Source organism: Mirounga angustirostris, unplaced genomic scaffold (genome assembly GCF_029215605.1).
Source record: "Mirounga angustirostris isolate CCGP_5_RB_7025 unplaced genomic scaffold, mMirAng1.0.hap1 SCAF_17, whole genome shotgun sequence".
NCBI classification, from domain to species: domain Eukaryota; kingdom Metazoa; phylum Chordata; class Mammalia; order Carnivora; family Phocidae; genus Mirounga; species Mirounga angustirostris.
Genome location: NW_026991725.1, coordinates 31,977,172 through 32,005,021, shown reverse-complemented (window position 1 = coordinate 32,005,021; position 27,850 = coordinate 31,977,172). Strand labels below are relative to the sequence as shown.

The 27,850-nt window shown below is 55.8% G+C and overlaps 2 protein-coding genes and 2 long non-coding RNA genes across 27 annotated transcripts in view; 2 read left to right on the top strand and 2 right to left on the bottom strand.

Annotated features, from left to right (window-relative positions):
- Positions 1 to 650: 650 nt before the first annotated feature.
- Positions 651 to 4,834, bottom strand: LOC129046234 (uncharacterized). Its single transcript, XR_008507154.2, has 2 exons — positions 4,627 to 4,834; positions 651 to 2,955 (listed from the first exon to the last, which is right to left on the bottom strand). It is a non-coding gene; the product is annotated as an uncharacterized LOC129046234 (long non-coding RNA).
- On the top strand, positions 3,878 to 18,865 carry LOC123853891 (transmembrane ascorbate-dependent reductase CYB561). 15 transcript variants are annotated; one of them, XM_064582236.1, is made up of 7 exons: positions 4,878 to 5,030; positions 5,889 to 5,997; positions 13,010 to 13,224; positions 14,214 to 14,312; positions 14,591 to 14,694; positions 15,168 to 15,325; positions 15,563 to 18,865. In XM_064582236.1, the coding sequence occupies exons 2-7, from the start codon at positions 5,990 to 5,992 to the stop codon at positions 15,753 to 15,755; spliced, it is 777 nt and encodes a 258-aa protein (XP_064438306.1). In that variant the 5' UTR covers positions 4,878 to 5,030; positions 5,889 to 5,989; the 3' UTR covers positions 15,756 to 18,865. The 15 variants fall into 15 exon arrangements, with proteins under 15 accessions (XP_064438301.1, XP_064438305.1, XP_064438308.1 ...); XM_064582232.1 differs by having other exon boundaries at positions 13,007 to 13,224; XM_064582233.1 differs by lacking the exon at positions 4,878 to 5,030 and adding an exon at positions 5,256 to 5,364 and having other exon boundaries at positions 13,007 to 13,224.
- Positions 18,866 to 20,164: 1,299 nt separating this feature from the next.
- TANC2 (tetratricopeptide repeat, ankyrin repeat and coiled-coil containing 2) overlaps positions 20,165 to 27,850 on the bottom strand; it is a 361,538-nt gene continuing 353,852 nt past the window's right edge. For 9 of the 10 annotated variants that reach the window (XM_064582223.1, XM_064582220.1, XM_064582224.1 and 6 more), the window contains one exon: positions 20,165 to 27,064. In XM_064582223.1, coding sequence (XP_064438293.1) covers positions 25,120 to 27,064 — 1,945 coding nt within the window. In that variant the 3' untranslated portion in view covers positions 20,165 to 25,119. The remainder of the gene's footprint in view (positions 27,065 to 27,850) is intronic. The other variant, XR_010408383.1, reaches the window with a different exon arrangement.
- LOC135362926 (uncharacterized) overlaps positions 26,725 to 27,850 on the top strand; it is a 23,265-nt gene continuing 22,139 nt past the window's right edge. The window contains exon 1 of the long non-coding RNA XR_010408385.1: positions 26,725 to 26,847. This is a non-coding gene — a long non-coding RNA (uncharacterized LOC135362926). The remainder of the gene's footprint in view (positions 26,848 to 27,850) is intronic.

Below are 27,850 nucleotides of genomic sequence, written 5' to 3'. Positions count from 1 at the left end.
CCTCCTGCTTGGGCCATGCTGGACAAGGGGAGCTTGGCGGTGCCCTACTAACTGTGACCCTCCATCCAGATTCTCCATTGTGTGAAGGACGTGCTCAGTAATCAGATACAACTATGGGCCTGTGGACACTTCTCAGACGCCCCACGAACCGCCGCTGAGTCCCTGTGACACACCTCACGTTTTCAACCTCTGCCCTCCCGGAGGACCTCTTGGCATTCTTGTTTCACTTTCTGTATACAGCGTGTCCTCTGTTGGGGGAAGGGGAGTGTTAGAGGGCAGGGCAGGATGGAGTTGACAACAATGCACAGTCCTGCCTCAGGGCCTTTGCCCTCCCTCCCTCTTCCCTCTGCTGGACTTACCTTCCCCTAGATCTTCACAGGGCCTGCACCCCTCTCCCCTCAGAGAGCCTTCCTCCTGTGACACTCCAGCCCTTCTCCTGCTTTATTAATTCTTCATAACGCTTGGCTGGTACACGCAACTAGGTTTCTGTGTGTGGGTGTACACGTCTGTGTGTGTATGTGTCGTTTGTTAGTTTACTTTTTACTTATCTGTCGCCCCCACTTCATATAAGTTACATAAAAGCAGGACCTTCTGTTAATTGATTAGTATTTCTCCAGGGCCCAGACAGCACCTGACACAAATTGGTGCCCAATAAACCTTTGTTGAAAGAAAGGAAAAGAAGGGAGGGAGGACGGAAAGAAGAAAGGAAGGGCCAGAGAAAACAGACTTCCTCCTGATCCCTCCCTCCCGAGGGGGCTGCACGGAAACACCCTGGGAGGTTGGAAAGCCCACCCCTTTCATGGCCTCCTACCTTGGGTGCCCAGGGCCATCGTGCCCCCTCTTGCTCCAGGCTGGTCCTCACTGTTTATCTAACCCACGTCCAGTTCCCTCAGAGCCTGGCAGAGGGAAAGGTTGGCCTGACTACGCTGATTCTCTTCGCTTCTCCAGCCGTCCCACAGTGTTAAATTGGTTTGTGAGCAGGTTACTCTTGTTTGTCTGAGTCTTGTCTTCCCAGACTGGGCCAGCTTTGGGGTCAGCCTGGGACGCGCAGCCTGTGACATCCCTCAGCCCAACGCCCTGGAACTCGGGAGGTCCCGGGTGACTGTCTTCATCGTGGCCAGCCCCCTGCGTCCCTGCCACGCCTTCACTGGACCACTGGTCGCTCTGGCTGCCCCTGCTGGGGCTGCTGCCCCTGAAGCAGAAAGACAGGTGTTTCTCCCGGAGTGATTCCAGTCCCATCTTCAGCTCATCGAAGTGGCCGTGTACTTTCAGAATCACACTCATTTTCCTTTCGAGAAAGTTGGACCGAGCTCCTCAGGGAGCGGGCCTGAGGGGGCTGCCCCGAGCAGCAGGCGGGCCCCGCTCTGTAGACGGGTCAGGGGAGGTGTCCGTCCGTGATCGGCCATCCCGTGGCAAGGCCCAGCTCCCAGAGCCTGCGCCGGCTTCGGTTCAGGCTTGTCGCTGCTGTCAGTGGCCCAGGAGCCCCGAGGCTGTACGGTCAGGCCGTGTCCATCTCCTGCGTGGCACACTAGCCACTCTAGCTGTTTCTTTGGCCAGGACACTCCTGCCCTCTCCCTACTGTCCCTCTGCCAGGTGAGCCCCTGCCGTCCTGTCGCTCTCTGAGTCTACATCACAGGCTCCAGAAGCCTTCCCTGACCCTTGCATCTGGGTTGCCTTTCCATGAGCTGAGGCCTGAGAGAACAGGGCTGTGCCTGTCACGTCCACTGATATTTTCCCAGGGTCGCCCAGCACCTGGCACGCGATCAGTCACTGTTGTACAGCGTGAATGAATGCCGTGTGTGTGTGTCTTACAGAGCTTTGGCCTGGGGAACCTCATCTCCTATGCCTTTTGCATTCTCTGTAGCCCAAGGTGAAGGCCTCTGCCTGCATCCCGTGCAGAACAGGAATGTGCTTTGGATGCACCTTGACCTGACTCTGAACAGGAGTTAACTGGGTAATTCAGCCTGTTGGAGGTGGGGAAGCTTTGCTGGGAGGGGCCAGAATGGCTAGGAGGCTCCTCTCCTGTCCTTCCCCCACAGGAGCAAGGTAGGCTTGCCAGGTAAATACAGGATATCCAGCTACATTTGAATTTCAAATAAATGACGAACACATGTTTAGTATATTACACCTAATAAGTGGAGCATGCTGATGCCAAAAAAATACTAAATTCGAATTTAACTGGGAATCCATCTTTCTCAATCTGGGAACCCTAGTAAGGGCAGCCCTGATCAGCCTGGTTCCCCAGGGGGATCTGAGGTCCTACTCATGAGGTACATTCTGCTCACCCTCTTGGTTCTTCCTGTCCTCTCAATAAATGCTTTTGGACAAAGAACAGGGTGAGCGCCAAGTGTGGTTTCCCAGAGCTGTCATGAGCACACTTAATGCAAAGCCTCTCCCTCCATCTCAACCTCGACCCCAGCCACTGGACTGGATGATGAGGGAGGCCTGTCTCAGAAGTGGAGATCTGAAGGAATGAGCCAGGTGATGATCAGGGCATTCCAACGGAGAGGCAGGAGTGAATGTGGTGAGTCTAGTGTGGCTTTGTGAATTCGAGAAGGGAGAGGATTGCATGGCAAATGCCCTGGACCACAACCTCTGTCCTCAAGAAGGCACCTTGGTGCTGCTCCACTGGCTTGCTCTTTCCTACCTCTGCCCCCAGCTGTAGGGTGGAAGCTTCTCTAGCTTCTGTGGCAGGAGTCTCAGCAGCAGGGAGTGGGGAGAGAGTGGGAGTGTCTGCCATCCTGGGGTGGGGATTCTTGTGCTTGATGGCAGTTTAGTGGGATCACCTGCTCTTTAAAATGGTTGAGTGTGGGGCGCCTGGGTGGCTCAGTCGTTAAGTGTCTGCCTTCGGCTCAGGTCATGATCCCAGGGTCCAGAGATCGAGCCCCGCATCCGGCTCCTTGCTCAGCAGGAAGCCTGCTTCTCTCTCTCTCCCTCTGCTTGTACTCTCTCTCTCTGTCAAATAAATAAATAAAATCTTAAAAAATAAAATAAAATAAAATGGTTGAGTGGAGCCCTGAGCCCTTCGAGCTAAGTCCCAGTGTGCCTGATCCCCAGGGAGGCACCTTACCTCCATCAGAGCACCACCTCCATCCCCTCCCCACTGTAAGCTGGCAGGGTATTCTTTCCCTTCTAAGAGGGAAATGCTGCTGCCCAGGGCCATAGGACCATGGGGGCAGGGGGAAGAAGGACCCAAGGGGCCCCATCATGCCTCAGCAGGCGTCTCTCTCCCAGCTTTGGAAGGGGTTGAAAGCCCTATACTGGGAAGCTCAGCACTCAAATCACAGAGTTCCCAGCAGGCTCTGCTCCGCTGTGCCACCCTGCCCACTCCAGTCCTCCTCCCCTAAGCCCAGATATACACGCCAAACAATGGGAGATGGCTCAGTTCCACATTTAACACACAGAGCATTTGTTGCCTGCTGTTTGCCTGTTGGCACGCTAAGGAAGCTGTTTCTTAATTTAAAATGTCCATTAACTCCCTCCAACTGGAAAGCTACTCCAACAAATTTATGCTGTGGCAGGTTTAAGCTTGGTCACTCTGAGGGGTGGGCCCTGCTATGTTTGCCCCTTTAGGTGTGCCCAGGGCAGTGGGCACCCTTGGGTGTCTTGCCATGGGCTTGACAGTATGTTCTCTCTGTAAGGGGGAATTAGATCCCCAAGGCCCCCCTTGGCCAGGGTCCTTCAGGAGCCTTTGGCCACTGCCCATGGGAAGCCCACAGTGTGGGAGGTAGGGGGAGGGGGAGCGACACCCTGGGGGAGGGGTGTCTGTTTTACAACTCCAGGGGAGGAAACCCCATTTCCCTCCTACCCTCAGGCTCTTGGTGAGCCTTGCCAGGCATCTGACAGGAAAGAACCTTTTGTTCTGAGCTTGTAAGAAGTCTGAGCTGGACTTGTTATCTACCCACAGCATTTCCTGGATAGGGGGCTGCGGTAGGGGCTGGCCCCAGCCTTGGCCTTGGCATCCTCCTCTCCGCTGTTGGGACAGGGGAGGCTGCCGCTGGCAAGGTCTAGGCCTCCATGAGCGGCTGGTGAGAACTGGTATTTATCCTTAGGCTGGTTTGCCTGGGGGGTGGGTAGTCAGTCTCGGACAAGGCCCCCTGAGAAAGGGGCGCAAAAAAGAAGTCACCTAGTGTGTGTGTATGTGTGTGTGTTGGGGAGGTGGTACTGGGGAAGGGGTGAGTCCAGCCTTCCCCTCCAGTGATATCTCCCTCCGGGCCAGGAGGGAGGGGATGTGTCCCCAGGGCTGCGGGAGTTGCAGCGTGGGCCCAGGCCCGGGCCGTGTCTGACCCCTAGTGGCCACCTGAGCCCGAGGCGGGGCCAGGGGAAAGGGTAAGAAGGTAGGAGGGAAGCGGGGGAGGGGGAAGGCGTGGAGGGACTCAGGAAGCGCGGAGACCAGGCCCAGGCCCAGGCCCGGCGGCTGCTCCCCGGGCGGGCAGCCCCTCCCCTCGGCGCCCGGGCTCCGTCCCCGTCCCCGTCCCGGGTCCCCGCCCCGCAGCGCATCCCCCCAGCAGCGCCCGCGGCCTCCGCGTCAGGCCTGGGCAGGAGGCCCCCACACCCACGGGGTCGCAGACCCTCTTGCGTCCCTGAACGCGCCCCGGGTCGCGAGGCCCGGATTTCGAAGGTTACCCGAGCTCGGGTCCAGAAGGCCGGGGTCGCGGTGGCCGCGGCTGTCGCCCCTCAGCGCCCCGCGCCGCAGCCCCTGTCGCGCGGCGTCAAGGTCTGGGCCCGGGATCCGGCGGGGCCCCGTCCGGGGAGCCGGGCACCAGTGGGCGCCGGGCCCTGCCCCGAGTGCCCGGACGCGCGGGGGGCACTTCCGGCGCTCCCTGCCCCCGCGTGACCCTCGCCGCGCCGCCCGCCTCGCGCCCCACCCGCGGCCGCCGCCCCGTCGTCATGGCGACGCCGTAGCTGGGCGCGGGGCGAGGCCGGCGGAACCGGCTGAGCAGCCTGGGCGCGGCGCGGGGGGCTCGCCGGCCGGTGCGCGGGGCGGCGCTGCGCGGCGGGGACGAGCTCCGGGCCCGGCGCCCGGCCAGGTAGGCGGCCCGGGCGGGTGGGTGCGAGCCGAGCCCCCGCGCGGAGCCGGGGGCGGGGGTCCAGGTGCGCCCGCAGCGGAACGGGCCCGCCCCCCGCCCCGAGCCGCCGCGCGTCTTTCCCCAACCCCTCACCTGCCACCACACCTGCCCCTCGCCTCACCTGCCCCCGAGCCCCACGCAGCAGGGCCAGGGGTGAGAGAGCAGGCCGTGCGCCCTGCGGGAGCTGTCGGCCTCGGGCCCTGGGTCAGCCTCCGTGCCAGTCTGCGGCAGTGAGACTGGAGCGCCAGGCGACCTCACGTTCATCCAGGGGCTCACGCCATATTCTAGAAACAAGGTAGGGTAGATGTGGTTCAACCAACTTTTGCCACGACTGTTCTTTTGAAACCTGAAACCAAGACTGGCCGAACTGCTTTGCTGGTGGCGGGGCCTCCTTCAACCTGTCTCTCTGGCCTCTTGGTGGAACATACCCGGCCAGGAGAGCCTTTCCTCGTTCCGGAACATCCGCAGCTTCCTGGTGTGAGGGTAGGAGTTCCTCGTTCGGGAAACCCTGGCTCGTGGGCTTGGCCCTAGTGGGCCCTGAGCTGTGGGCACAGGGGATACAGAACTGAGCCAAGGGAGGGGTCCGCTGCTGCCTTTGACGCCTGGGTCATGGCAGGGCCACCTCCCCTCTCCACCTGCTCTTTCCCCCAGGGCGCCGCACAGAAAGCGATCCCTGTGGACCCTACCCCCAGCCTTTCTCCTTGAGGTTGCCCCTTTCCTCTCATACACCCTTACTTGGCAGTCTTTGAGGAATTTCTAAGTCTCATTAAATGTAGCTCCATCTCAGGACGGCTGGATTCTGTTCCTTTGTTTTCATAGCAAATGAAGAAATGCCAAAGCTTTGCCACCTTCTCTTAGATACCTTGATTTGTCTATTGACATTGGATTTGAGACAGAAGATACAGAAAGAAAACTTGTAAATGCCAAGGTGAGACCCACATAGAGAAAGGGTGCTGCAAACCCCCACCCTACCCCACCCCACCCCACCCTGGCCACAGCACCACGCAGGAGGAGCCTCCCGGACTGGGAAGTGGGACCATCCCCTTCCTGCCCCACAGCTTCCCAGCCCTGGCCACCTTTCCTTGGCTGGCAGAGCTTGGCTTCTGCCAATATGGAGAGGCGCAGCAGCAGCAGAAGGCATTGGTGGAGGAATCTGCCCCAGATCCAGGGGTTTCTGCCCGGCGGGGACCGAGAGTGGACAGAAGAGGAGTGTGGATTTATGAGAGGGGGTAGTGCTGTCTGCTGCCTTCTGGCTCTTTGTGGCCCCAAACCTCTTATGTCAACAACTTCTGATGTGTGACTCTTCCCAAGGTGCTATTAGGACCAGATTTAGTTCTTATTAGATTGTTATCTGAATGCCTACCGTGGGGCAGGCACTTTGCTAGGCACCAGTACATATTTATCCCGCTTAATTTTTGCTAGGCCAGTGAGTAGTAAGGTGGGACTCAATATCCCCTATCTTGTGGATGAGGAAGCAGGCTCAGAGAGGGGCCCTGGCTTGACCAGGAGCACACAGTCATAAACAGTGGGGCTTGCTCTAAAATCACATCTGTTTGACCAGAGCTGCAGTCATGGGTCCCAGGCACTTGTGCCTTGCTGGGACCCTTCTTCCATTACAAATAATAACAATAAAAAACAAAACAAACCTATATTTTACAACTGTGTTGGTATAAAGACAAATATAATCCAGGCTGGATTAAAAATTAAAACATTTTCTTCAACACTGAATTTGTTTTTCCTCCTGATTTTAGCAGAAATCAGAAGAGTTTTTGTGGGTCCCTACAAGTATTGGGAGCCCTGGCACCAAGCCCGCTGTGTCTAATGGAGAACCAGGCTCAGTGTCTGACGTCAAGCTTTGCTTTCTTCCCTCGGGCTTCTTGGACCCCTGCCTGACAGCTCAACCTTCATTTTGCCTTTTCTTCCATCACATTCTAGGACATTCTAGGGCAATTGAGTTGTCCCTTCCTCCCGGCACTCACCCATCAAGAAAAGCTTGAACCTCCGTCCCCACTATAATCTTCTCTAACCCAATTTTAAAACCCCGCTGTGGACAAGGAGGGCCGTGGCCACGCCAGGCTGCCTGCTTCCAGGCTCTAGGACAGGGGCAGTGTCTGGTCCCCATAATGAGATTAGGCCTGGTGGCCTTTTAATGAAACCGTGGACATGGGGAGGGAGAGTGATTCTCAGCACGTTCAAGCCCTGCGGGTAGCTCCTGTCCCTATTAGATTGCATTAAGTGGAGTCTGACTGCAAGTGTGTGTGGGGGGGGGGGGGGAGTGGGGGTGGTGTGTGACTGTCTCAGTCCAAAGTTCCAGAAGCTGCCAGAATTGTCACCCCCATCCTGTGCTCTGACAGGAAGGAGGGTGGCTGTGGAAGGGGCTGTAAGAGCCTCCTCTGCTTCTAAGACTCTGGTGTGCGAGGCGGAGGAGACCTTTGGAGTGGAGAATGGCCGCTTCCAGGCCCCTGATGCTGCTACCCACCCTTCTGCTCCGGGAACAAAGGAGGCCCAGGAACCACTGGCGTTCAGGGGGGCCAACCCGACTGGGAAGGCAGAGAGAGTGTTGTCACTGTCTGGGTTGGGAACTGAAGGAGCATGATTCAAAGGCATCTGCTTACTAGGGAGTGACTCTTGACTGATTTTCAGGTTTGCACATGCAAAATGTGTTTGCGGGTGGGTCAGATTCCAACCAGAGTCCATGAAATGTGTTCTCTCTCCAGTGTTGGAAGCAGGCCCTCCTTGCGCAAAGATAGGCTGTCCTTGATGCTGAACCGGATAAAAACCGTTGTTGAAGGAATCTTTCAGTTCATGTTCTGTAAAGCACAGAACCACTCACTACTTTGTCTTTTTTGTGAATCTGGATTTTTCACCCTTGGAGCTTATTGACTATGAGGTCACCTGGAGGCAAGGCACAGGCCTGCCTGCGTCAGGATGGTCTTGCTTGGTGGGAGTTTTCCTGCCTCCCTCGTAGTTGGGCTTAAATCGCCTTCAGACTGGAAGGAGGAGTGGAGGAGACGGCTTGGGCCTTCGTAGTTCCAAAGGTCATTCTTTATCTGTGGCTTCTTCCTGGATGCTGCTTCACCCAGATGCCTAGTTCCCCACACAGATGGGGCAGGGGAGCTGCCTTGGGAGCAGTTGACGGGAAAATCTCACGCATCCGCTGGTTCGCCCTCCTGCCACCCCTTCTCTCTTAACTGCCTGTTTCCATCCTGCCTCCTTTTCTCCCAGGAGAGCCCGCAGGGGACACCAGTGCTTGATGCAGTGATGGCCTTAAACGGCCTCAGCAGCCTGGTTTCCTGAGAGGCGAGGGACACAGGAGGGCTGGCGTGGGACAGGGAGAGACTTCTTGGCGCTCTGGTTCAAAGTGACTTCTTTGGCAAGCTGCATTCAGATCCTTGATTGCCTTCAGCTCCACCCTCCAGGCTCGGCAGAGCCACGCCTTCACCCGACAACCAACCGCTCGGGGCGCCACCTCACTGTGTTCAAGCAGGCGGAAACTGTCTTCCGTGTGGATGGTGGCAAGTGCCCTTGGAGGCCTGAGTTTACTAAAAAAAAATCCGCATCTGCTCTGCAACTTGTCTGCAAGCTTCTCGAAGGCAGGGATCGCGTCTTAGCTGTATAGCTCCAGCATCTCGCAGTATCGCCAGCTTACAGCAGGTGCTCAGTGAACAGATGCATTGAGCTACTTGCGGCTGATAGTTTGGGGCATGTCATGTATCCTCTTTGAGCCCCAATTTCCTCACCAGTTTAAATTGGGACAACAGTCTTATTATCCTAGCGGTATCCTGGAGGTTAAGTGAGAGAAGGCTGAGTACAGAGGAGGGGCTTGCAGTTGGCCGTGAGGCCCCCGGTCCTCCCAGCACACACAGGCCTCTCAGCTCCATCGTGGTGGGGGTGCAAACAGCACTAGGGTTCTGACTTCCTGGGGAATTCAGGATGTGAATTTACAGTGCAGAACATTCAAGCCCACTGTTCAGTCGTTTGGCTACTCCAAAGTGCGTTTCCTTTTCAGCACCACCAACTTCTTCAGTTCTCAGTGGACACCGACTAGGTGTCCTGCAAGTTAACTCAGTCCTGACACCGTTTACCTGGAGATGGCATCAAAACCCACAGGCTAAAGGCTCTGTCCCTCACTTCGGATGCCTGTCGCAATTCCAGGTTGGCCCCTGGGCTTCTGACCCACCTGTTGTGGATGAGAAGTTCCCATGGCCTTCTCCTCGGGTTCAATTAATTTGCTAGAGCAGCTCACAGAACTCAGTGAAACATTTTACTTACTAGATTTATTATAAAAGGATATGACTCAGGAACGGCCAGATGGAAGAGGAACGTTAGGGCGAGGTCCCGAAGGGTCCTGAACGGAGGAGCTCCTATCCCCAGGGAACTAGGGTAGCCATCCTACTGGAAGCTCCTTTTGGATTTTACTGGAGGCTTCATGACTGGGACAGGTTTGATCAGATCATTGGCCATTGGTGATGGAACTCAAATCTCCAGGCCCTCTCCCCTCCCTAGAGGTTGAGAGGTGGAACGGAGGGGGTCCAGCTGTCAATCACATGGTTGGTTCCCCTGGCAACCAGCCCCCGCCCACAGGTTATCTAAGGGCTCATTAACAAAAGACAGCTTTCTGGCTTTCTTGGGAAATTCCAAGGGTTTTGGGAGCTCCATCCTATATACTTCTTCTTGTAAGTCACAACCTCACAGCCCTGCAGAGAACCTCACTCTGATTTCTGCCTATTTCAGTAGGATATTGGCTGGCCTGGCCACGGAGTAGCTCCGAGATCCAGGAGTGACAATTCCTTTGCTGCCCTGAGCTCCCACTGCTGTCGTTGGTCACTCTGCTTGGCAGGAGGGAGCTGTGGCAGGTCCACCAGCAGCGGAGCACGTCCCTTCTGTTCTTTCTCATTCAGAGCTAATCAGGTTCTGACTGCGCCCCGGGCGTTCAGGGGATGAATCTAATAAAGGGGAGGAGGACCAAGAACAAGTGACCCGAGGACAGCATCCGTTTGGTAGATCTTTCTGGTTAGAGTCGGTGCAAGGGAACAGGTCCTCGAGGAGACCCAAGGAAGAGTGGGACGTCTCCCCTGCCTTGCCCAAGCTACAGGGCAGGTGAGCAGAGGGGCGCAGGCGAGCTTCACGGGAGGCAGACGGCCAACAGGATAAGGTAAGCCCCAAGCCAGGAGGGGCCGGAGATGAAGGAAAAGCCTGGTCAGGTCGTGGGCAGACGGATGGAGGGGAGGGTGAGGGGAGGAGATGGAGGGGGTGCAAGTGGTGTGGCGGGGAGCAGGCAGCAAGGTGCAGGGAGTGTGAGGCAGAGGGTGGTGTGAGGGGAAGTCTCAGAAGTCGGAGTCTCCTCTGAGTGGATTTGGTGAGAAAACCCGGGGCCACAGATGAAAACTGAGTTAGGATCATGTTACAGGGGTGGCTTATCACCAGCAGGCCATGGGCCCTGTTTGTGCAGGTTGGGGCGACAGGAGATGGGGAGCTGGCCTTGTCCCTGTCCCTGGCGGGGGTTCAGAGATTGGGGCAGAAGCTCCATGCCCTGGCTGGGGTGGTGGCAATGAGGATGGCCAGGAGGGAGGTGATGGCGGGGGGCCCAGGGGAGATCCTCTAGGATTCCGTGGCCTGTCTCCACTGACCTCTCCACAGATGTCAGCGCCAGGACCAGGAGGGCAGCCGCTTCGGCCACGTGCGAGGTCAGGAGAGGACTTGGCTATGACGGGCAGATGAGCTGACTTTGGATGTGCTGAGTTTGGAGTGTTTGTAGGATGTCAGTAGAGGTGTATAGTGGGTGGTTAGAAATGGGGTCTGTTTTTGGGGGAGAGCATGGAACTGGCTCTCGATTTAGAAGTTACCTGTGCAAAGGGGACATATACAGACAGAGACAAGAGTTTCAGAAATAGGGGGGTGTTGTCTGCCAGGCCCTCTGGAAACAGGTGTTGCTACCTGCCGGGGGAATGTGTTTGGAAGATGATTTTATAAAATGTCAAAAACCTAAAAGAGAACATAGGCTTGCTGCAGGGTTCTGTTTCTCCAGTCAGGAATTAATCAGACACATGTGCAAAGATGATCACAGAGTGGTTTATTTAGTGAAAAACTGGGAGCTAGCTAAATGCTGAACAACAGGGGTTGGGGCTTGGTTAAAGCATGAAACAGTCTTACTGTGCAATCCTGTGACGTCATTGAAACTATGGCGTAGAAGGATATTCGTTGACATGAAAAGATAGGCATGACCTACTGTGAAGTTAAAACGGGTTAGAAATCGGTATGTTTCTATAAAATAATGTAAATGTTTCTAGGGCGCCTGGGTGGCTCAGTTGGTTGGGCGACTGCCTTCAGCTCAGGTCATGATCCTGGAGTCCCGGGATCGAGTCCCGCATCGGGCTCCCTGCTCGGCGGGGGGTTTGCTTCTCCCTCTGACCCTCCCCCCTCTCATGTACTCTCTCTCATTCTCGCTCTCTCAAATAAATAAATAAAATCTTAAAAAAAATAATGTAAATGTTTCTAGAAAAAGGGGATGTGAGGACACATGAAAATGCTGATTACTTGTAATTTTTTCCTTTTTTTTGGCTAATCTGTATTTTACTGTAGGGAGTGTGTGTCAGTAACACTCCCGACTGCCCCCAACTTTTTTTTAATGGTGAAGTTGCCAACATTCGTCGGATATGGCAGAGAGAAGCGGGGGGTAAAAAGAGCCCCCCCCTTTACTAGTAGAAGACCAGGCTGACCGGACGCGAGTTCTTGTGCAGTACAGGGTAGAGACAGAGCACGTGCGGGCCATGAGCGGGGGACCCAGAAGCTGTTAGGCCATGTCTCTGCTCAGCTGTCATTCTCTGGGATGTTTCCAGCGCCAGGAGAGGCCAGGACTGGGGAGGAGGAGAGCCCCCTTCTGTGGGCACCAAGGCAAGGCGGCTGGAGGCCATCTTTGTCCCTGCGGGGCTGCGTCTCCGTCCGGGCTGTCTGGGCCGGGCCCGGGCTCCGGGTCAGGAGCCGCAGCCGATTCAGGGCGAAGAGCTGGCAGGAAGGCCGTCCTGACCCTGGGGGAGGCTGCCACGTGGGCGGCCTGGGCGGAGGAGCCAGGAAACGCGCTCACCACGCACGCACGGGCCCACGCACGCAGCCCCTGAGCAAGGCCTTCCCAGACCTCTTCCAACTGCCGTTTGCTTCTCGGTGGCACGGGTCCGATGACCCCCCGCTTCGCGGCCTCGCACAGGCTCGCCGGGAGCTAAGGGTCGCGTATGACGCACGCCACGAGCCCCGGACGGCGACGTGCTAGTCCCCGTGGGTCTCAGCTCTGGTGCCTTTAGTTTTGGAGACATGGCGTGAGCGGGAGTGCAGACCGGCCTGCCCTAAACGTGGGCGGGAGAGGAGGCAGCAGGGGGGCCGCCTGCTCCCCACGTGTGTCAGGCGACGCGGGGTCTGAGCACATCCTTCTACAAGCAGGGGGCCTGCTGTGGGGGCCGCGCCCAGGCCCATGGGGAGGGCAGGACCCCCCTTCACCTCGGGCTGCAGGCTTGCACACTGCGTGCGGGGCGGGGGTCTCCTCACCGGATGTCCTTAGGACCCACCTGGGGACAAACGGTGAAGAACCCTGTTCCTTCAAGGGATTTCCTCACTTCTCTGTACCTCATCTGTGAAGCCCCCCTGAGAAAACCCAGGGCCTCGTGAAACAATGTAAAGCCAGGCGCGGGGGGCCCCCTGCTCCCACCAGAATTTGGAGGACCTTCCCTTGCACCCTCCTTGCATCTCTCAGCCAGGGGTCCGGCCTGTCTCCTGGGGAAGCGGGGCACCTCTGCGGACGGCTCTAGAGACTTGGGGTGACTGGCTTTGGCACAGGGGCCGGGGGTGGTGGGCGGAGAGGGTGGGGGGTTGGGGTTGGCCGTGGGAGCCCAGGGCCGTGTCCTGGGGAGGTGCGGGCTGCCCTGAGCTCTCTGTCTTTCCTCCAGCAGCTGCCTCAGCATGGAGAGTCGGGCCGGCCTGGCAGCCGCCCCCAGAGCACTGCCTTACTCCGTGGCTTTCTCCCAGCTGCTGGGCCTGACTGTGGTGGCCACGACGGGGGCTTGGCTCGGTCTGTACAGGGGCGGCATCGCCTGGGAGGGCGCCCTGCAGTTTAACGCGCATCCCCTCTGCATGGTCATAGGCCTGATCTTCCTGCAGGGAGATGGTGAGTCCTGCCCTTGCACCTGGAGCCGCTCCTGAGAGAGGCGGTTTGCAGAAACGCTCTCATTCCCGAGGTCTCCTGCCGTTAGACACGTCTAAGATTCCAGAAAAGACAGGAAGGAAGCTGGCTTGGAGCCTGGGGACACCAGGCATCCAAATCCAGGGACCTGAGGTGTAGGGGTGACAACTCCTTTCCTACTTGTCCTGGTCTTTCGACGAGGAGCATCCAAGGGTGTGTGTACTGCTTAGAGCAGGCAGCCCAGGGTTTGGGCTGTGAGCTGAGGCCGGCTTCTGTGGGGCGGTTTCATACTGGGAAAAAGAGGGTGAGTGTGTGTGTGTGTGTGTGCGTGTGCACACGCGCATGTGCCAGGGGGATGTTGGACTTGGCAGAGCTAAAGTCCCTCTCTGAGGTAGGAGTGAGGCCGTGCTTGGCCCCCACCCTGCCTTCTGTGGCCGCCTTCTCTGCTAACAAGAAATCTGGATGTGGATCTGTTGGGCCCATTCTTCCTAGAGGTGGTCCTGGTGACAGCCACTCCTAAGAGGCATTCCCCGTGCCACCTGGCTGTGTCTGGCTCAGCCCAATGACGGGGGGTTACCTTGGGAACCAGGGGTTCCCAGTCTAGGGAGCCTGCTTGCTAAAGGTAGTGAATATCTGCTCAGGCTTCCATACTGGACTATTTGAGGATCATCACAGCTAAGTGAACTCGAGCTTGGTGACACCTCAGCGTGAGTGCACGATGAACCTGCAACACAGCCTAGAATACACAGGACGCTTGACAAGAGAGCGATGGGGGGGGGGGGGCGGGGGGGGTTGCTAGGGCACACATACCCGAGGGCCCCTGCCGGGCCCCACAGAGCCTTGTTTCCTCTCCCGCTGGCTGTGGCTGGGGGACCTTGACAAGCCCTTCATTCAGATCACCTGCCCCAGCCACGGGGTGTCACCTTGGTGCCGGGGCAGGCCGGCCTCACAGTCCCTCTCTCGCTCCCCATAAGCCCTGCTGGTTTACCGGGTCTTCAGGAATGAGGCCAGACGCACCACCAAAGTCCTGCACGGGCTGCTGCACGTCTTTGCGTTCGTCATCGCCCTGGTGGGTGAGTTCCCGGCACGGCTCCCCCTTTCCCGCCTCTGCTTGGGCCTTGGGGAAGTAGCTGCAGGATGCGTCTGGTCTCCACTCCGGTTCTGCTCCGGGCCCCTCCCCGCCCCTCCTCCCCCGAGACCTCGGGAAGGAGACGGGCTGGGACACTGGGTGCTGGCAGCCATCGAGCCGGGACCGGATCCCACAAGTTGCAGCGAGTCTGGTTTCCCTTGGGTCACCTCCCCGGCCCCCTCCCCGGCAGCCCTGTCCTCACGCAGCCCCTCTGTGGCGCAGGCGTGGTGGCGGTGTTCGACTACCACAGGAAGAAGGGCTACGCGGACCTGTACAGCCTGCACAGCTGGTGCGGCATCCTCGTGTTCGTTCTCTACTTCGTGCAGGTGACGCTTCGGCCCCACGGCGCGGGGGGAGGCGGGGGACACGGGTGCCCCACGAGGGCCTGTTTGCCGGGGCACGCGCCTGAAAGTGGAGGAGGCTGGAGGCTGCTTTCAGACTCCGAAATGGGTGCAAAAGCCAGGACCTCCCAGGCGAGGCTGCCTCGGAGCCAGGCTCCCCGCCAGCTGACGCGGCACATCTGTTGGGCCACAGGCCCGGGTCTCCAAGCGCACGAGCCCGCTGAACTGAGCCTGGGCCCGGAGCGGGGGGTGGGGGTGGGGGTGGGGGGCGCGGGGGGCGGGACCTTGCCCCTGGGTGCTCACTGCCCCCCCCGCCCAGCTCTTAGGGTGGAGGAGGCCAGACGGGTGGATGGGGGGGGGTCCCAGAGTGCGTGCGGACGCGGCCCGCTTGGGTGTCCTCGGGCCGGTCGGACGGAGGGCCAGCTCAGTCTCCGGCCGCACCCCGCCTTTCCTCGCAGTGGCTCGTGGGCTTTAGCGTCTTCCTGTTCCCCGGAGCTGCGTTTTCGCTGCGGAGCCGATACCGCCCACAGCACATCTTCTTCGGCGCCGCCATCTTCCTCCTGTCTGTGGGCACAGCCCTGCTGGGCCTGAAGGAGGCGCTGCTGTTTAAGCTCGGGTGAGTGTCCCAGGCCACCATGGGCGGCACAGAGCGAGCCCCGCCCTCGGCTCCTCAGCGACCTCTGCCTTCCCGCTTTTGCTGGTTAGCGAAGCAGTGGTGTTCCTCTCCGGGAGGGGGACGGATGGGGCTGGGGTTGGAACACCTGGCCATCTCTCTGGCCTGGGTACGAATGGCATTTGACGGTGACCCCGTGGGTGGCTTCTCCCTACCCGCCCCCCCGCCCCAACCCTGCAGGGCCAAGTACAGCACGTTTGAGGCTGAGGGCGTCCTGGCCAACGTGCTGGGCTTGCTGCTGGTCGGCTTCGGGGGGACTGTGCTCTACATCTTGACGCGCTCTGACTGGAAGCGGCCACCCCAGGCGGAAGAACAGGCTCTCTCCATGGACTTCAAGACGCTGACAGAAGGCGACAGCCCCAGCTCCCAGTGACGGCCTGCCCTGTCCCGCGGGGAGGGCCTGGCTGTGGCTGGCGTCAGTTCTGGGGGGTTTGGATAGGCGTCGTTCCCACGCTCCGTCGAGGCTGTCTTCAGGCTGGCGGCTCCTGGGAGGGCTGGGCAGTGTGGCGAGGGAGCGTGGGGGCAGCGTTCCCCTTGGGGCGCTCATTTCTGGGGTGTAGGGCTTGGCTTCCTCTGCTTTCCCTCCTTGTTGCTGCTTCAGAGTCCTGTTAGTCATGCACAGACCCCTGCCCCTGTTGTCATCGTCACCCCTTCAAATCAGGCAGCTTTGGGTCGGGTTTTGGGTGGTCAGTCGTGGTTACAAAAGCCCAGATCCTTCAAGAAGACGGAGAGTGGTTCTGTCCTCTTGAGGCAGCGGATGCTGGGCCGAGGCCCGGGGCTGCAAAGAGCACAAAGCTGTGGGGGAGAAACTGGGGCCTAGTGACAGGCCTGGCAAGGCCCAGACTTGCTTTGTGTGACACTGAATTCAAACCAGGAGTCTCGCTAGTCTGAACGACACGCGGTGAGAATGGGGCCCGGCCGTGGCAGGGAGCAAGTGATATTATGGATCAACTATGTCGGTGTTGAGAGCAGGGTTCCCCAGGAGCGGGGAGGGACTGGCCCCGGGGAGGCTGCGGAGATGGGGCTTTGGGCCAGCCCCAGGGCGGCCCTGCCGGGAGAGGGGAGAGGGACGGGCCGCGGGCCCCAGACTCCCGGTACTTGGCGGCCGAGGGCCACAGAGAGCAGAGGGGCCGGGCGGTCTACTCGTGCTGGGCCCTCCCGCCAGTCGCCTCCGGGGTCCCCGCCCTCACCAGCCGGGCTGGCGGTGACCTGAGGCCCGGGGGGCTGCAGCCTTGCTCTGCTTTGTTTTGTTTTGAAGCGGAAAGCTGCTGCTGCCGGTGCCCCGGTCCCTTCCAGCGCCGAAGGCAGGGCCGCTGGCTTCTGTGCCCGAGGAAGGCCTCAGCCTCCTCCCCGGCCCGGCCGTGCGGGCAGCTGGGGCCGTGTGCTCCGTGTGCCCGACTCGCTCTTGGGCTTTGGCCTGGAAGCGATGTGATCAGAGCATTGACCTTGTGCTTCTTGGACTTGGTGAATGCTCTCTCCTTGTTTTCCTCGTGTTCTGGGCTTTGAGGAACATGACACAGTTTGAGACAGACACCGTTTCCTTAAATGGAGAAATGCAGGAGATTTCCCGGCCTGACCACTGTTCTTTTGACGGTCGCCTCTGCCTCACCTCAGTGCTGCCTTAGAGAAAGGGGCCGGCCCCCTCTCGTGCTCTGCTCCTGCTCGGGTTTCTAACACAAGCCTTGGGCCCTGGGCCCTGGCATGGTGGCGGCCCAGTCCCGCGCCCCCCCCCCCCCCGCCCCAGCGCCCCCGTCCTGCTGCAGCTTGCCCGGGGCGCTGTGTGCCGGGCCCAGCGCCCCGGCCGCTCTTCCACCGCCTGGCACACGCTGTATGGCCAGACGCCCCCTCGGACAGACTCCCGAGGTACAGTTGTGCATCTCCCTGGCCGGGACGCCACAGAGAGGGACGGAATCTTGGATCTGCGGTACAAATCTGTAAACCGGTCTGTCTGCCCAAGTGGCTGTCGGGTGATGCTGGAGGCCCCTGAGAGCTGCCCGCGGTGGTTTATTTTACTTTGCCTGCGGCCAGTCCTCTGTGAAGTACAGTGTAGTGCGGGTGCAGTAGATGGTTCAGTAAACGTCTACCGCAGACCTCGGGCCTGTTAGCCTCGCTTGCTGTGGCGACAGAAGGGGCCGCTGCTCCCAGCAGTCAGACACTCAGGTCAGTTCTGGGCTCACACCCCTGGCGGGGCGCAGGGGGCGAAGTGAGGGCTGCTGTCGCGCCACAGGCTGGGCGAGGGCCCGCGGGCCGTTCAGGCTTTGCACCCAGCGGGGGAGACCGCCTTCTCTCAGCCCAGAGAGTGGCCTGGAGGGTGGAGGCCAATAAGGGCCTTGGCCAGAAGTTCTCCCCAGTAGTCACTTAACTTTTTACCTTTTAAAAATATGTCTCTTTAGTCCTTAAGAGGAGGAGCAAAACTTTTGAGAACAAGCGGAGATTCCACTCGAGAGCCATTCCCGAGGCTCAGGCAGGAGGTGTGTTTATGGTGAAGTCAGGCGGGCTTTCACACGGGGACAGGGACCAGGGACAGGGACCAGGGACGCTCTCTATGCTCCAGAAAAGCACCTTCCCTGAAAACACTATTTAAAGGGACCCCACAGCAAATCCTCTGATACCTAATCCTCGGTAACACGAATCCTCCCTGACATTTAACTTTTTCTCCGTATTCTTGAGAGGTCTTGGCTTTCTGCATCTGTACAGTCTTTCTCCTGAATCGAGGCTTCTGTGTGAACCTCCATTTGCGTAAAAGCATGCAAAGCACGCGGCTTGGTAACAGGTCACGAGCTGATGGCTCCATCAAGATCGCGGCTGGCTCTCAGTGTGAGGGCAGAAGGCCCTCGACCCCGACTTCTGTGCTCGCCTCTGCAGCAAGGGTCTCCGTGTTTGGAAATAGTGAAATGATCCCAGACACGGAGGGGATGCCTCTCTCCTTCACCTGCTCAGGATGTCCCTCACCTGACTGGGTTTGGGACCCCTTGAGGTCTCAGAGTTTTCAGACCAAGCAGGTGGTTCCTTCCAGAGTCCTCTTCTCTCCTCTTTGAAGGGAACTCTGGCATCCAGGCCGGGATGACTGCGTGCCTGCAGTTTTCCTGCATCCCCGGCCTTGGCTGTTCGGGGGAAGTGGATGTAGTCACAGAACAGGGATGTTTGTTCACAGCGTGGCGTCCAGAGGAAGCAGTCTCCTTCCTTGCTTGTCCCTGCCGTGGACAGACAGGGACCAGCGAGGCAGGAAAGGCTGCAGGACTCTGTGCCGGCCGCTTTTTAAAAACAAAGTATCGAGGGGTGCCTGGGTGGCTCAGATGGTTAAGCGTCTGCCTTCGGCTCAGGTCATGATCCCGGGGTCCTGGGATCGAGCCCCGCATCAGGTTCCCTGCTCAGCGGGGGGCCTGCTCCCCCTCCCTCTGCTTCTCCCCCTGCTCATGTTCTCTATCGCGGTGTCTCAAATGAATAAATAAAAAAAAATCTTAAAATAAAAAATAAAAACAAGGTATTGAGTGTCTAGCTGGTTCCAGGAAACCTGCAGCTTCTCCACTTACAGGACACAGCTGCCCAGCTCTCTGGATGGCAAGCATGGGAGATTCGGGCCAGATTTCTGAAGAGAAAAGAAGTCACTGGAAGCCGTGGGCTTCCAGCTCGGACCAAGCTCACTTCGGGAACGCTAGCTAGGGCTGTCCCCTCCCCTCAGGCCCGCAGCCCCAGCCACCAAAATGGAACAAGAAGGGCTCATGCTCCCTTGGTTTGGCGGGAGAGCAACCCGCTGAGGAAACCGCCTGCCTCCCTCAGAGGGTCCTGCAAGCCTTCGCCACAGCTCCGTACTGCCCCGACTCCGAGGGGGTGCTCGGTCACCTCACTGAATGAACACAAGCCCCAAGGGGTGACCCTGCATGTCCCACGAGAGACCAGACAAATCACCAGGAATTTGGCCTCCACCTTAGCCTGTGAAGCGGTTCCTGGGGGAGGCCTCAGTGAGGTCCCCCCCTCAGCACGACAGGGGCCTGGGGGAGGGCGCGCTCAAGCCCGCTCCCTGGAGGGGCGCAGTACCGGAAGGAGAAAGCACCACCACACCGCGTTTTTCCAAGTGTTACCCTTTATAAATAAGTACATTTGCTTTCATACATACAGTTCATTGTACGGATGGCGATCTGTACACATGGGCAGGAAAATGCATTCATTGAACTTTTCACATCTATCTCACACAGCTCACATGTACAGACAATACAACTGCTCAAGCAAGTACAGCGAAGGAAAATGTCTTTCCTTATACACAGGGGACTAGATGCCTCTGTCGGGTGTGGGACATCCCCACTGCACGAGTTCACAACTGTGTGGTGTTCAATATATCGGGAGAGAGAACAAACATGCATCGGATAATATACTGTACAGAGAAAGTCCTTTACATCTGAGTCATAGAAAACCTAAAGGAAAACTAAGTGCATTAAAGCTTTTTCCAGCAAGTGTCTTGAAAGGACAGCAAAGAGGAGGAATCAAAATCATATTAGTACAAATCACTCTTTAATTGTAGACTGTACATGTCTGTACTAATTAAAATCATCTTGGATTTGGAGGAGACAGAACAGAGATGGAGATGCTGCGCTAAATGGAAAGGAGACCATGCCTGAGGATGGCACCTGCCCTGAGCCTGATGAGGAACTGGCCCCACTCAGCAGGAATCAGCCAAAGGAGGAAACAAAAACAAACTGGAACAGGAAGTGTAACTTACAGGATTTCCAAAATAACCTGTGAATGAAGGAGAGATCTGGAGCCGGCATTTCTAACTTTTTTTTCCCAGTAAGCTGGTACACAATAAGGCAGGTACATTCAAGTACTGAATTTCCAGAATTAACGGTCTGTCTGGTCCCAGGGACCGGAGGGATTGAGTGGAGTCCCCCTAACCAGGTGTTCTGGTTAGTGATTAGGCAAAAGAAAAATCCAGCCAGTAAGTGCTACAAAAACAAAGCAGCTAGGCTCCTTCCTTTCCACAGAGTAGGTCTGTCTGAAAAACGAGAGTGATGCTGGCCTGCGTCTACATGCGTTCAGCTAAAACCTGGCAGGTCAGCTTCGTGGAGATTACCAGAGTCAGCAGGAACATGTGAGATGATACGGGTGAGGAAACATGAAAGTAACACTTGATTTTTGGTGTCCAATTACGCATTCATTTGGTACTGACTTTTCAAAGCTCTGACCGTGGCCATCGCGTGGCCACAAGCATCTCAGGGCGGTTCAGCAGCTGTGAGGCATTGGACACCGAAATGCAGGTTACCAACACTTCAGCCCTTCAGTGGTCGGTGTTATAAATGGAGTTGATGAAGACCCAGGGATTATTCAAGTAGCTCCGCACAGTGGCTCTACCGTTCCCATTGTGCTTGTGTCCAGGCCCCCAGCCAGCCACCTTTTCTGGGGAGCAGCCAGAGCTGAGTTCAAGGCATTGCATGGTGAAGATTTCCATGACACGTCTTTGTAGGTAGCTCTTACCCCTAAGCCCTTTGTTCATTGTTGTTAGTCCTGGTAGATGGTCAGTCTGGAATTCCTAGAGGAAAAGGAGAAAAAGCCACACCTCCCAATGTGCACGCGACGGGGCCGCACGGGCCTCGGTGTGGAAGCAGCAGCAGGCTGCCTTTGCAGGTTGGCTTCTTGAGAAGTGGGCAGCCCAAGGACAGACAGACAAGGGTGGGAGAGGCTGGGACAGGGAGGGCGGAACATCCTGTCCCCCCCACCCCCCCGGGGGGCGGGGAGCCTGTTGCATTTGGTGGCAAAGATTCAGTGAGCAACTGGTTTTGTCCAAGGCATGTCTGCAGTAGAAAAATAATGATTTTTGAATCAAACCAGCCAACGGTGACATCTCTGCAGTTATAATAGTTGGAAGCCAAGAGGAACTGAGAGGGATGCTCATGGGGAGCAAAGGAGGCTTCCTCATACCCACCCATCTACCAGAGCAAGGGAGTTCTACTCAGTTCTCCCAGCCTCTGCCTGGCTGAAGGTCCAAAGCGGGTAGTGTTCAAAGAGCTTATCGTGCCACAGCGGGCGCAGATACGTGAAGACCCCTCTGCAGGCCTCTGTCCCCTCCTTCCTGAACCCTCTGGGCCTGCCTGCTGACCTGGGAGCGGCTCCTCCAGGGGGCCGGGCTGCCGTTCTTTGCCACCAGACAAGCCTGGTGCAGAGCCACAGTGACACCTAGTGGTAGAGTATGGTTGAAGCAAGGTGACGTCCACATAACCCACCGTATAGGACTAAAATCTAAGGAAAATACTTACGGATATTAAATTAGATACTGGTTAATTTTTCTATTGGGTACATCTCTGGAATATAAAAATACCAATATTTAGAGAGGGGTTCATAAACTACTATACAATATAAGGACCGAGGATACCTTTCTCTAGGCTGTTCTGTTTACAATAATTTAGGAAAAGTGTTTAATAATCCAGGCTTAACTAAATTAGCAAACTTGTATCTCTGGACAACGACCTGGGGTACTGTACATGATTCTAATTAGTGGAATTTTCCTGAGCCTTCGAGTTTAAGTTAAACACATCTAGAAAGAGGGGCACATGGGAGAGGAACAAGAAGGGTTTGTGCTCTATTAACTTGGGGCTTTAATAGTGCACGTCTGCAACCCGGACGAGATACAACAGCAGATACAAAATGGTCTCCATTTTGTCCATGCCAAATTCTCATGTTACACAGGTTTTCCCTTTACTTTGTAAATAAACATTAATTTTTAATTGTTAATTGTGTGCCTTACTGATCCAGTAAATAAAGTAACCATGTCTCAGGAGTCCCTAAGAAAATTGCTGGAAAAGCACTTTAAAATCACTGCAAATATTTTTTGTATTTAAAAATTCTTAATCTTTTTGATGCTTATATACAACAGTTACTTCTTGTGCTATAAATGTTGTGATCCACTGCTTGATTTCTTTCTTTTTCCTTGAAAGATACACTAAAAGACAAGAGCGGTTTTGCTATTTTCTAATGAAGACATTACGCACACTTAAATATCCAGTATTTATCAGAGTTACAAATTCAAACAGTAAAGTGCACCCATTTATAGACATGATGTGATGGGAACCCATTAGTGCAAGAATTCTGGGTGAACGAAACATACAATTTGGTGAGAAACCTAAGAGGCTGAGGTTTGTTACCACTGTCTCCATTCCAGGGTGATGTGAACTGGGTGAGTGGAACTTACCAGGTTCATCTGACAAACTGCCCCCACCGGAAGCCAGACATCGACTCAGCAAGTGTTGCCGGGGGAGAGGGCATCTCGGAGACGCGGCACTAAGACGAGCCCACGGCATGAAGTAGCGCAGCAGGGCATGGGCAGGCTGCCTATAAGGAAGACCAGTCTCCTGCCCCAGGAAGGTCCAGCTGGCATTTTCTAGTCACACTCAACTGGCGCCCAGTAGTGATATTCATTCCCTCTTACAATGGCTAACAAAGAGTTGCACTTTGACTGTTCTAAGTGTTTTGCCCAATAAGGCATAGACCCTACATCTCCGGTTTGTCCAGGAAAACCGTGAGAGACCCTGGGGACAAGTGACATCCGGGGCGAGTTGGTGAAATGCAGAACCCGCTCGCTCCCCGAGAGCGGAGTCCGGGTCACACGTGTGGCGTTCCAAGTAAGCAGGGGCACTTTTCTGACAGATGCAGACGTTCTTCAAGCATGTAGCAGCAGCTCCTCAGTGAGGTGCTCAGGAAGGGAGGACATGCAAAGGGCCCCGTGGGGCTGAGACCGGACAAAGCGGGAGCCGGGCTCCTGGCTGTGGGCTGGTGCTACAGCGGGACATTTCATCTTCTCGGGGAGAGAAAGAGAGGGAGAAGGGAAGGGACAAGACGCCGGTGCCCACCCTGGGCTAGCTGAGCAGGACACAGTCCCTAGGCATCAGAGAGAGTGCGAAGAGTCTGGGTCTTGAGCTGGCCCAGCTGTCTGCTTCTAGCACAGACAAGTCCTGGCCTCTTTCAAGCTTGGGGGCAGAGGGGTCCGTCTACTTGGCAGAATCTAAAGTAGTAGAGAAATGTTTCTGATCTCAGCTTCATGCTCCCCATGTCTTCGTGATACTTTCAGAGGACACTTACTATTACAAACAGGTCTGGTCACATCTGGATTTTTAGGGCAGGAAACTGCCCTTCCAATAGCCCTTTACTAACAAGAGCAGAATGATTCCTAATAACAGAGAATGGATTCTCTTTTGCTCAGTTTCTTAAGTTTTCAGAGCTGACGTGCAGTCAGTACCAGGCCTGTGCTAAGGCTTTGGTTTCAGTGTTCTTGCTGTCCATCTCGTGCTGGCCTCAGTCATGCAAAGGACAGGTCAGCAAATGACCACAAGACACGGAACGGTGCAGGCTGACCAGATCAGAAGACCTGCTGTCTGTCTCACGTGCTCCCACCCAGGGCTGAAAGGGGTCTGTCTTCTCCCTGAAACACTTTGCAGTGTCTGGTTTTCAAAGATCGCTCCCCAAACACTCCTACCTCGAAAAAAAGAAAAGAAGAAACAATTCCTAGAGTAATAGATTATGGAACTATAGATCTCGAAAGAGAATCAGATGACGTCTGGCGCAGGGTACAATGGCCCTGGGTGCAAACTTCAGGAATAAAGTCTTACGGTCCCGAGAGAATTCAATTTGCTTCTCAGAGAACCAGTTTCTTCACTACACCATGTGGGTTGAAAAAAGGAGGGCCGGTAGAACACAAACCTGGCTCTGGGTGAAGACCCAACTAACAGGATTAGTGTACCAGTCAAACCTCGGCAAGAGTTTGCTTTTGTGGAATATGATGCTCAGTGATTATCTCAGGACCTATAAAGCAGATTTCTCCAAGACAAAGATGTTCTCTAGCCTTTCACTGAGAATCCAGAACAGTCTTTCTTCCTCTCTCTCTATATTTATGTATTTCCCCCCACCACCACCCATGGAAAATCAGTAGATTTTTAATAGTTAATTGTTGGCTAAAAACCTAAAGAATACCTCTCAGTGGATTATTTAAGAATATCCATGATTCTCATCCGATTTCCTTGGCTGAGTGAACTATTTAAAGGGCTGGTTGTTCTCTAAATATTCATAAAACACTTCTTGGAAAATTAAGGTAGTGACATTTCAAATAATTATATATATATATATATTTTTTTTCTTCCAATTTAATAGACCTCTTTCTTCTCTTTTTCCTTGATCCTTTTGCCCCCGTAGGAAGACCAGCAATAACCTAAACGAACGTTCTAGACCTGATGACTGCAGGGAGCTGGCAGTCCAGGGGAGGAGACCATGGCACAAGAATGCACTGGGGCTGGCTATTTGGATAACACTGGATAAGAATGCAAAGGCAAAGGGGCATCATACTCTTTCTAAAGTTCCTAGAAGAAAACAAACAAGAACACCTTATTTTTGTAAAAAGGAGAAAGACATTCACACAACAAGAACATCAGTGAAAGCGATTGTCTCCTGGAAAAAGCTGACCAGTGTGTCTGATCTCCCTGGGCTAAAGCACACGGCACAACAATCTCCTCGTTGGCGTCGGAAGAGAGGGAGAGAGCATGTGGCTGGGGCACAGACGGGAGAAACTGAAGTCCTGGCTCGCTGGAGGCCAGCTTCCCGGTCGGCTGCATGCAAAGAACTCCAGCATGTGGGCTGCCACCTCTGAACACCACACAGAAACTACATGAGAAATTAAGCCAGGGAACTACCTCAAATATGGAAACCAAGCCTGAAAATGTGCAGTGAAAACATATGGGTCTCACTCCAACAAATGTCTTTTAAACATTAGACTCCACAAATGGTCTCTTTGGTTTGATAGGGGATGTCTGCCCTTGTCGAGAGTCCCGGGACAACTGCCTATACAGGTTGTCCTGGTATGCCTGAGCCACAGGGAGGGTCCGAGCCACCTTCACATCGGGGTATGAGGAGGCCTGGCCGACTCTCTCCAAGAGGTCTCCACGGGACCCATTAGCCAGCATCCCATGGGGGCTGTAATAATCGTCCTCCAGCAAATGGCCATTCTGTGCATTGTTGGTTTTGTTATAAAAGGCAATGTTGCTGATGGATGATGGCGGACTGAAGGACTCAGGCTGAGGCAGGTTGCCTGGAGACGTGGGACTGAGAACGGTATCCACGGATGACACGGCCCAGGTCCGATTCTGCTGGTGAAGGTGGGGGTACTGTTGAGTCCGGGCTGTTTTATCTATGATCCCCATGAATGGTGTGGTCCTGGATCGGGTGGGCTCGCTCGGGTAACCTCCCTGAGTGGGAGACACCGGTGACAGCTCGTCACATGACCTCTCATATGCCGGTTTTAGTGGGATCTCCATTTGTTGAATCGAGGAAGATGGCCGGAAGGTAGGAGTGAGGCTGGAGGCTGATGAGATACTATTGCTGGATGGAGAGAAGCGGAGGCCTACGCTCTGGGAGTGTAGCAGCGGCCTGGGGGTTGGTGGATGGGGTTTGATTTCGTTTGGGTTGACACTAATAGGTCTTCTGATTAGGTGCGACACATCAGGGGAACCTAGCTGGCTGGAGGAACGCTCCAGGTCTAGTTTCGAGTGACAGACCGGGTAGTAGGACGCGGACTGGCTACGTCCGATCTGTGGCGTCTGGCTGTACCTCATACCACCTCGATATGCTGAGGCAGGCCGCTGTGGAAGGTCTTCTTTGGTCAACCCTCCATGCTGACAGATGGCGCCTGCACTCAGGCTAGCCTGGACATGCTGCACAGGTCTCCCGTCCCCTACGATCCCCCCAATTGACCCTTGATAAACCAACCGGCTCTGACTTACTCCCACGTCTCCTTGTGAAGACTGGTATTTACTAGCCATCGAGTGGGCTACTTGGCCATAGGCCCCTGTAGAGATGACGGTGCTTGAATGCACTGCTGAGCTGGGCTGGTTGCTTCTCACAATCTGGGCCTTGGCAGGCTGTAGCCTGAGCCCTTGCTGGGGAACTGCCACAGGAAGCTGAGGCATCTGGTAGGGCCGCTGGGCCATTTTGGATAATGGAGATTTTGGCCTGCCAGGAAGCTGACTCACATTTGTTTCTTGCTGATAGCGCACGGGTGAGCCAGACTGGGATCTATAGACACTCATGCTTTCGGCGGGAGGGCTGGCCCGATACTGAGGGCCTCTTCGGAGAGGGGAAGGGGGAGGGCTTGGGTATTCCTTGCCCTGTCCTCCCACGGGCGGGGGGCTAAAGCGGTAAGACCCGCTCTGGTGGGCTGGGGAAGTGTGTGGCGGACTAGGCCTGTAATGAGAGTTCTGGTGAGTTGGAGAAAGAGCGGGTGAGGTGGACTGATAGCCCTGTCTGGTGGGAGAACCTACGGAACTACTGGAACGGAAGTCAAAAACCTGATGCGAGCCAAGTGGTGAGCTGGAGATGTAGGCGGAGTCCCGATGGGCTGGAGAGGCGGGCGGGCTCTGGATTATCGGGAGCCCCTGACTGGGCCGAGCCTCGGTCTGGAGGCCGATGGAGACGTTTTCGACATCCTGTTCCAGGTACTCCTCCTCGAATATATCCTGTACAGAGTATATATCTTCGTGCTGTGGTTCGGGTTCCGTTTCTTCCGGGAGCGGAGGCTGAGGCGGCTGCTGAGGCGGCGGCTGCACCTGGCGGCACTCCTCCTCCACTCGCAGCAGGAGTCTCTGGATCTCACGGTTGTTTGGGCAGAGCTTGATGGCCTCGTTCAGATCCTCTAAGGCTGCTGCAAACTGTCTGCTTGACAAAATGTAAACACAGGAACTGGAGTGATTCTGAATCAACAGGAATCACCAAGAGCTGAGAACGCGGTCGCTATTGCAGAGAACTGGGGGGTAGCATCTGGGGGCGGGGGGCAGGGTTGGTTTCGTTGGGTTTGTAAGGGAGAAAACAGGTAGGCTGTCATTCTGGAAGAGTCCAGAATGCTTCCTTAGCCTGTTTAGCCTCCATCTTCCTTCTGGCCTCTCTGGGATTAGCAGAGAAGTGGCCCCACTTTGTCAGTCCAGCCAGGCCCTTCAGGAAGATTCTCTTAGTGCCCAAATGCACACCAGGTGGCAGTAGGAGGGTTGGGTGGGGTTGTCATTTACAGGGTCACTGTCAATTAGCTTAGGAACAAAACAGTAACTACAATATTTAAAAATCTTGCTGATCCATCATAATTTTTTCTTTATATTCTTAATATTTTGGCTCCAAATTTCAGGCCTTTTCCGTCCTAGCCAAGAAGCCCGTCTTCTGCCCTTTGTTCCCCACTCTCGCCCCACAGCACTGTCGCTCCTCCGTTCAGCTACGCCAGAGCTGGGCAGGGATTAGGCTCACTGACTAGGCCACTCAGATTCTAATTTACAGATGAGGACACGAACTCTCAGAGATAGTCCGATCCTCTCTATTAATAATCGCCCAGGAAAGGGGCAACTGGCCTTGTGGGGAAGGAATTCTCTGGGGAAAAAGAGAATTTGACAGTCAAGCTTCTGTAAGGACTTTGTTCCCCCAGCTAGTTAAGACTAATGTTATCGCCACTGTCAT

Bases quoted from the DNA above. Each gene is read 5' to 3' on its own strand.
- LOC123853891 (XM_064582231.1), top strand. The intron at 13,225-14,213 runs GTGAGTCCTGCC...GCTCCCCATAAG, and splicing joins GATCTTCCTGCAGGGAGATG to CCCTGCTGGTTTACCGGGTC. The intron at 14,313-14,590 runs GTGAGTTCCCGG...TCTGTGGCGCAG, and splicing joins GTTCGTCATCGCCCTGGTGG to GCGTGGTGGCGGTGTTCGAC.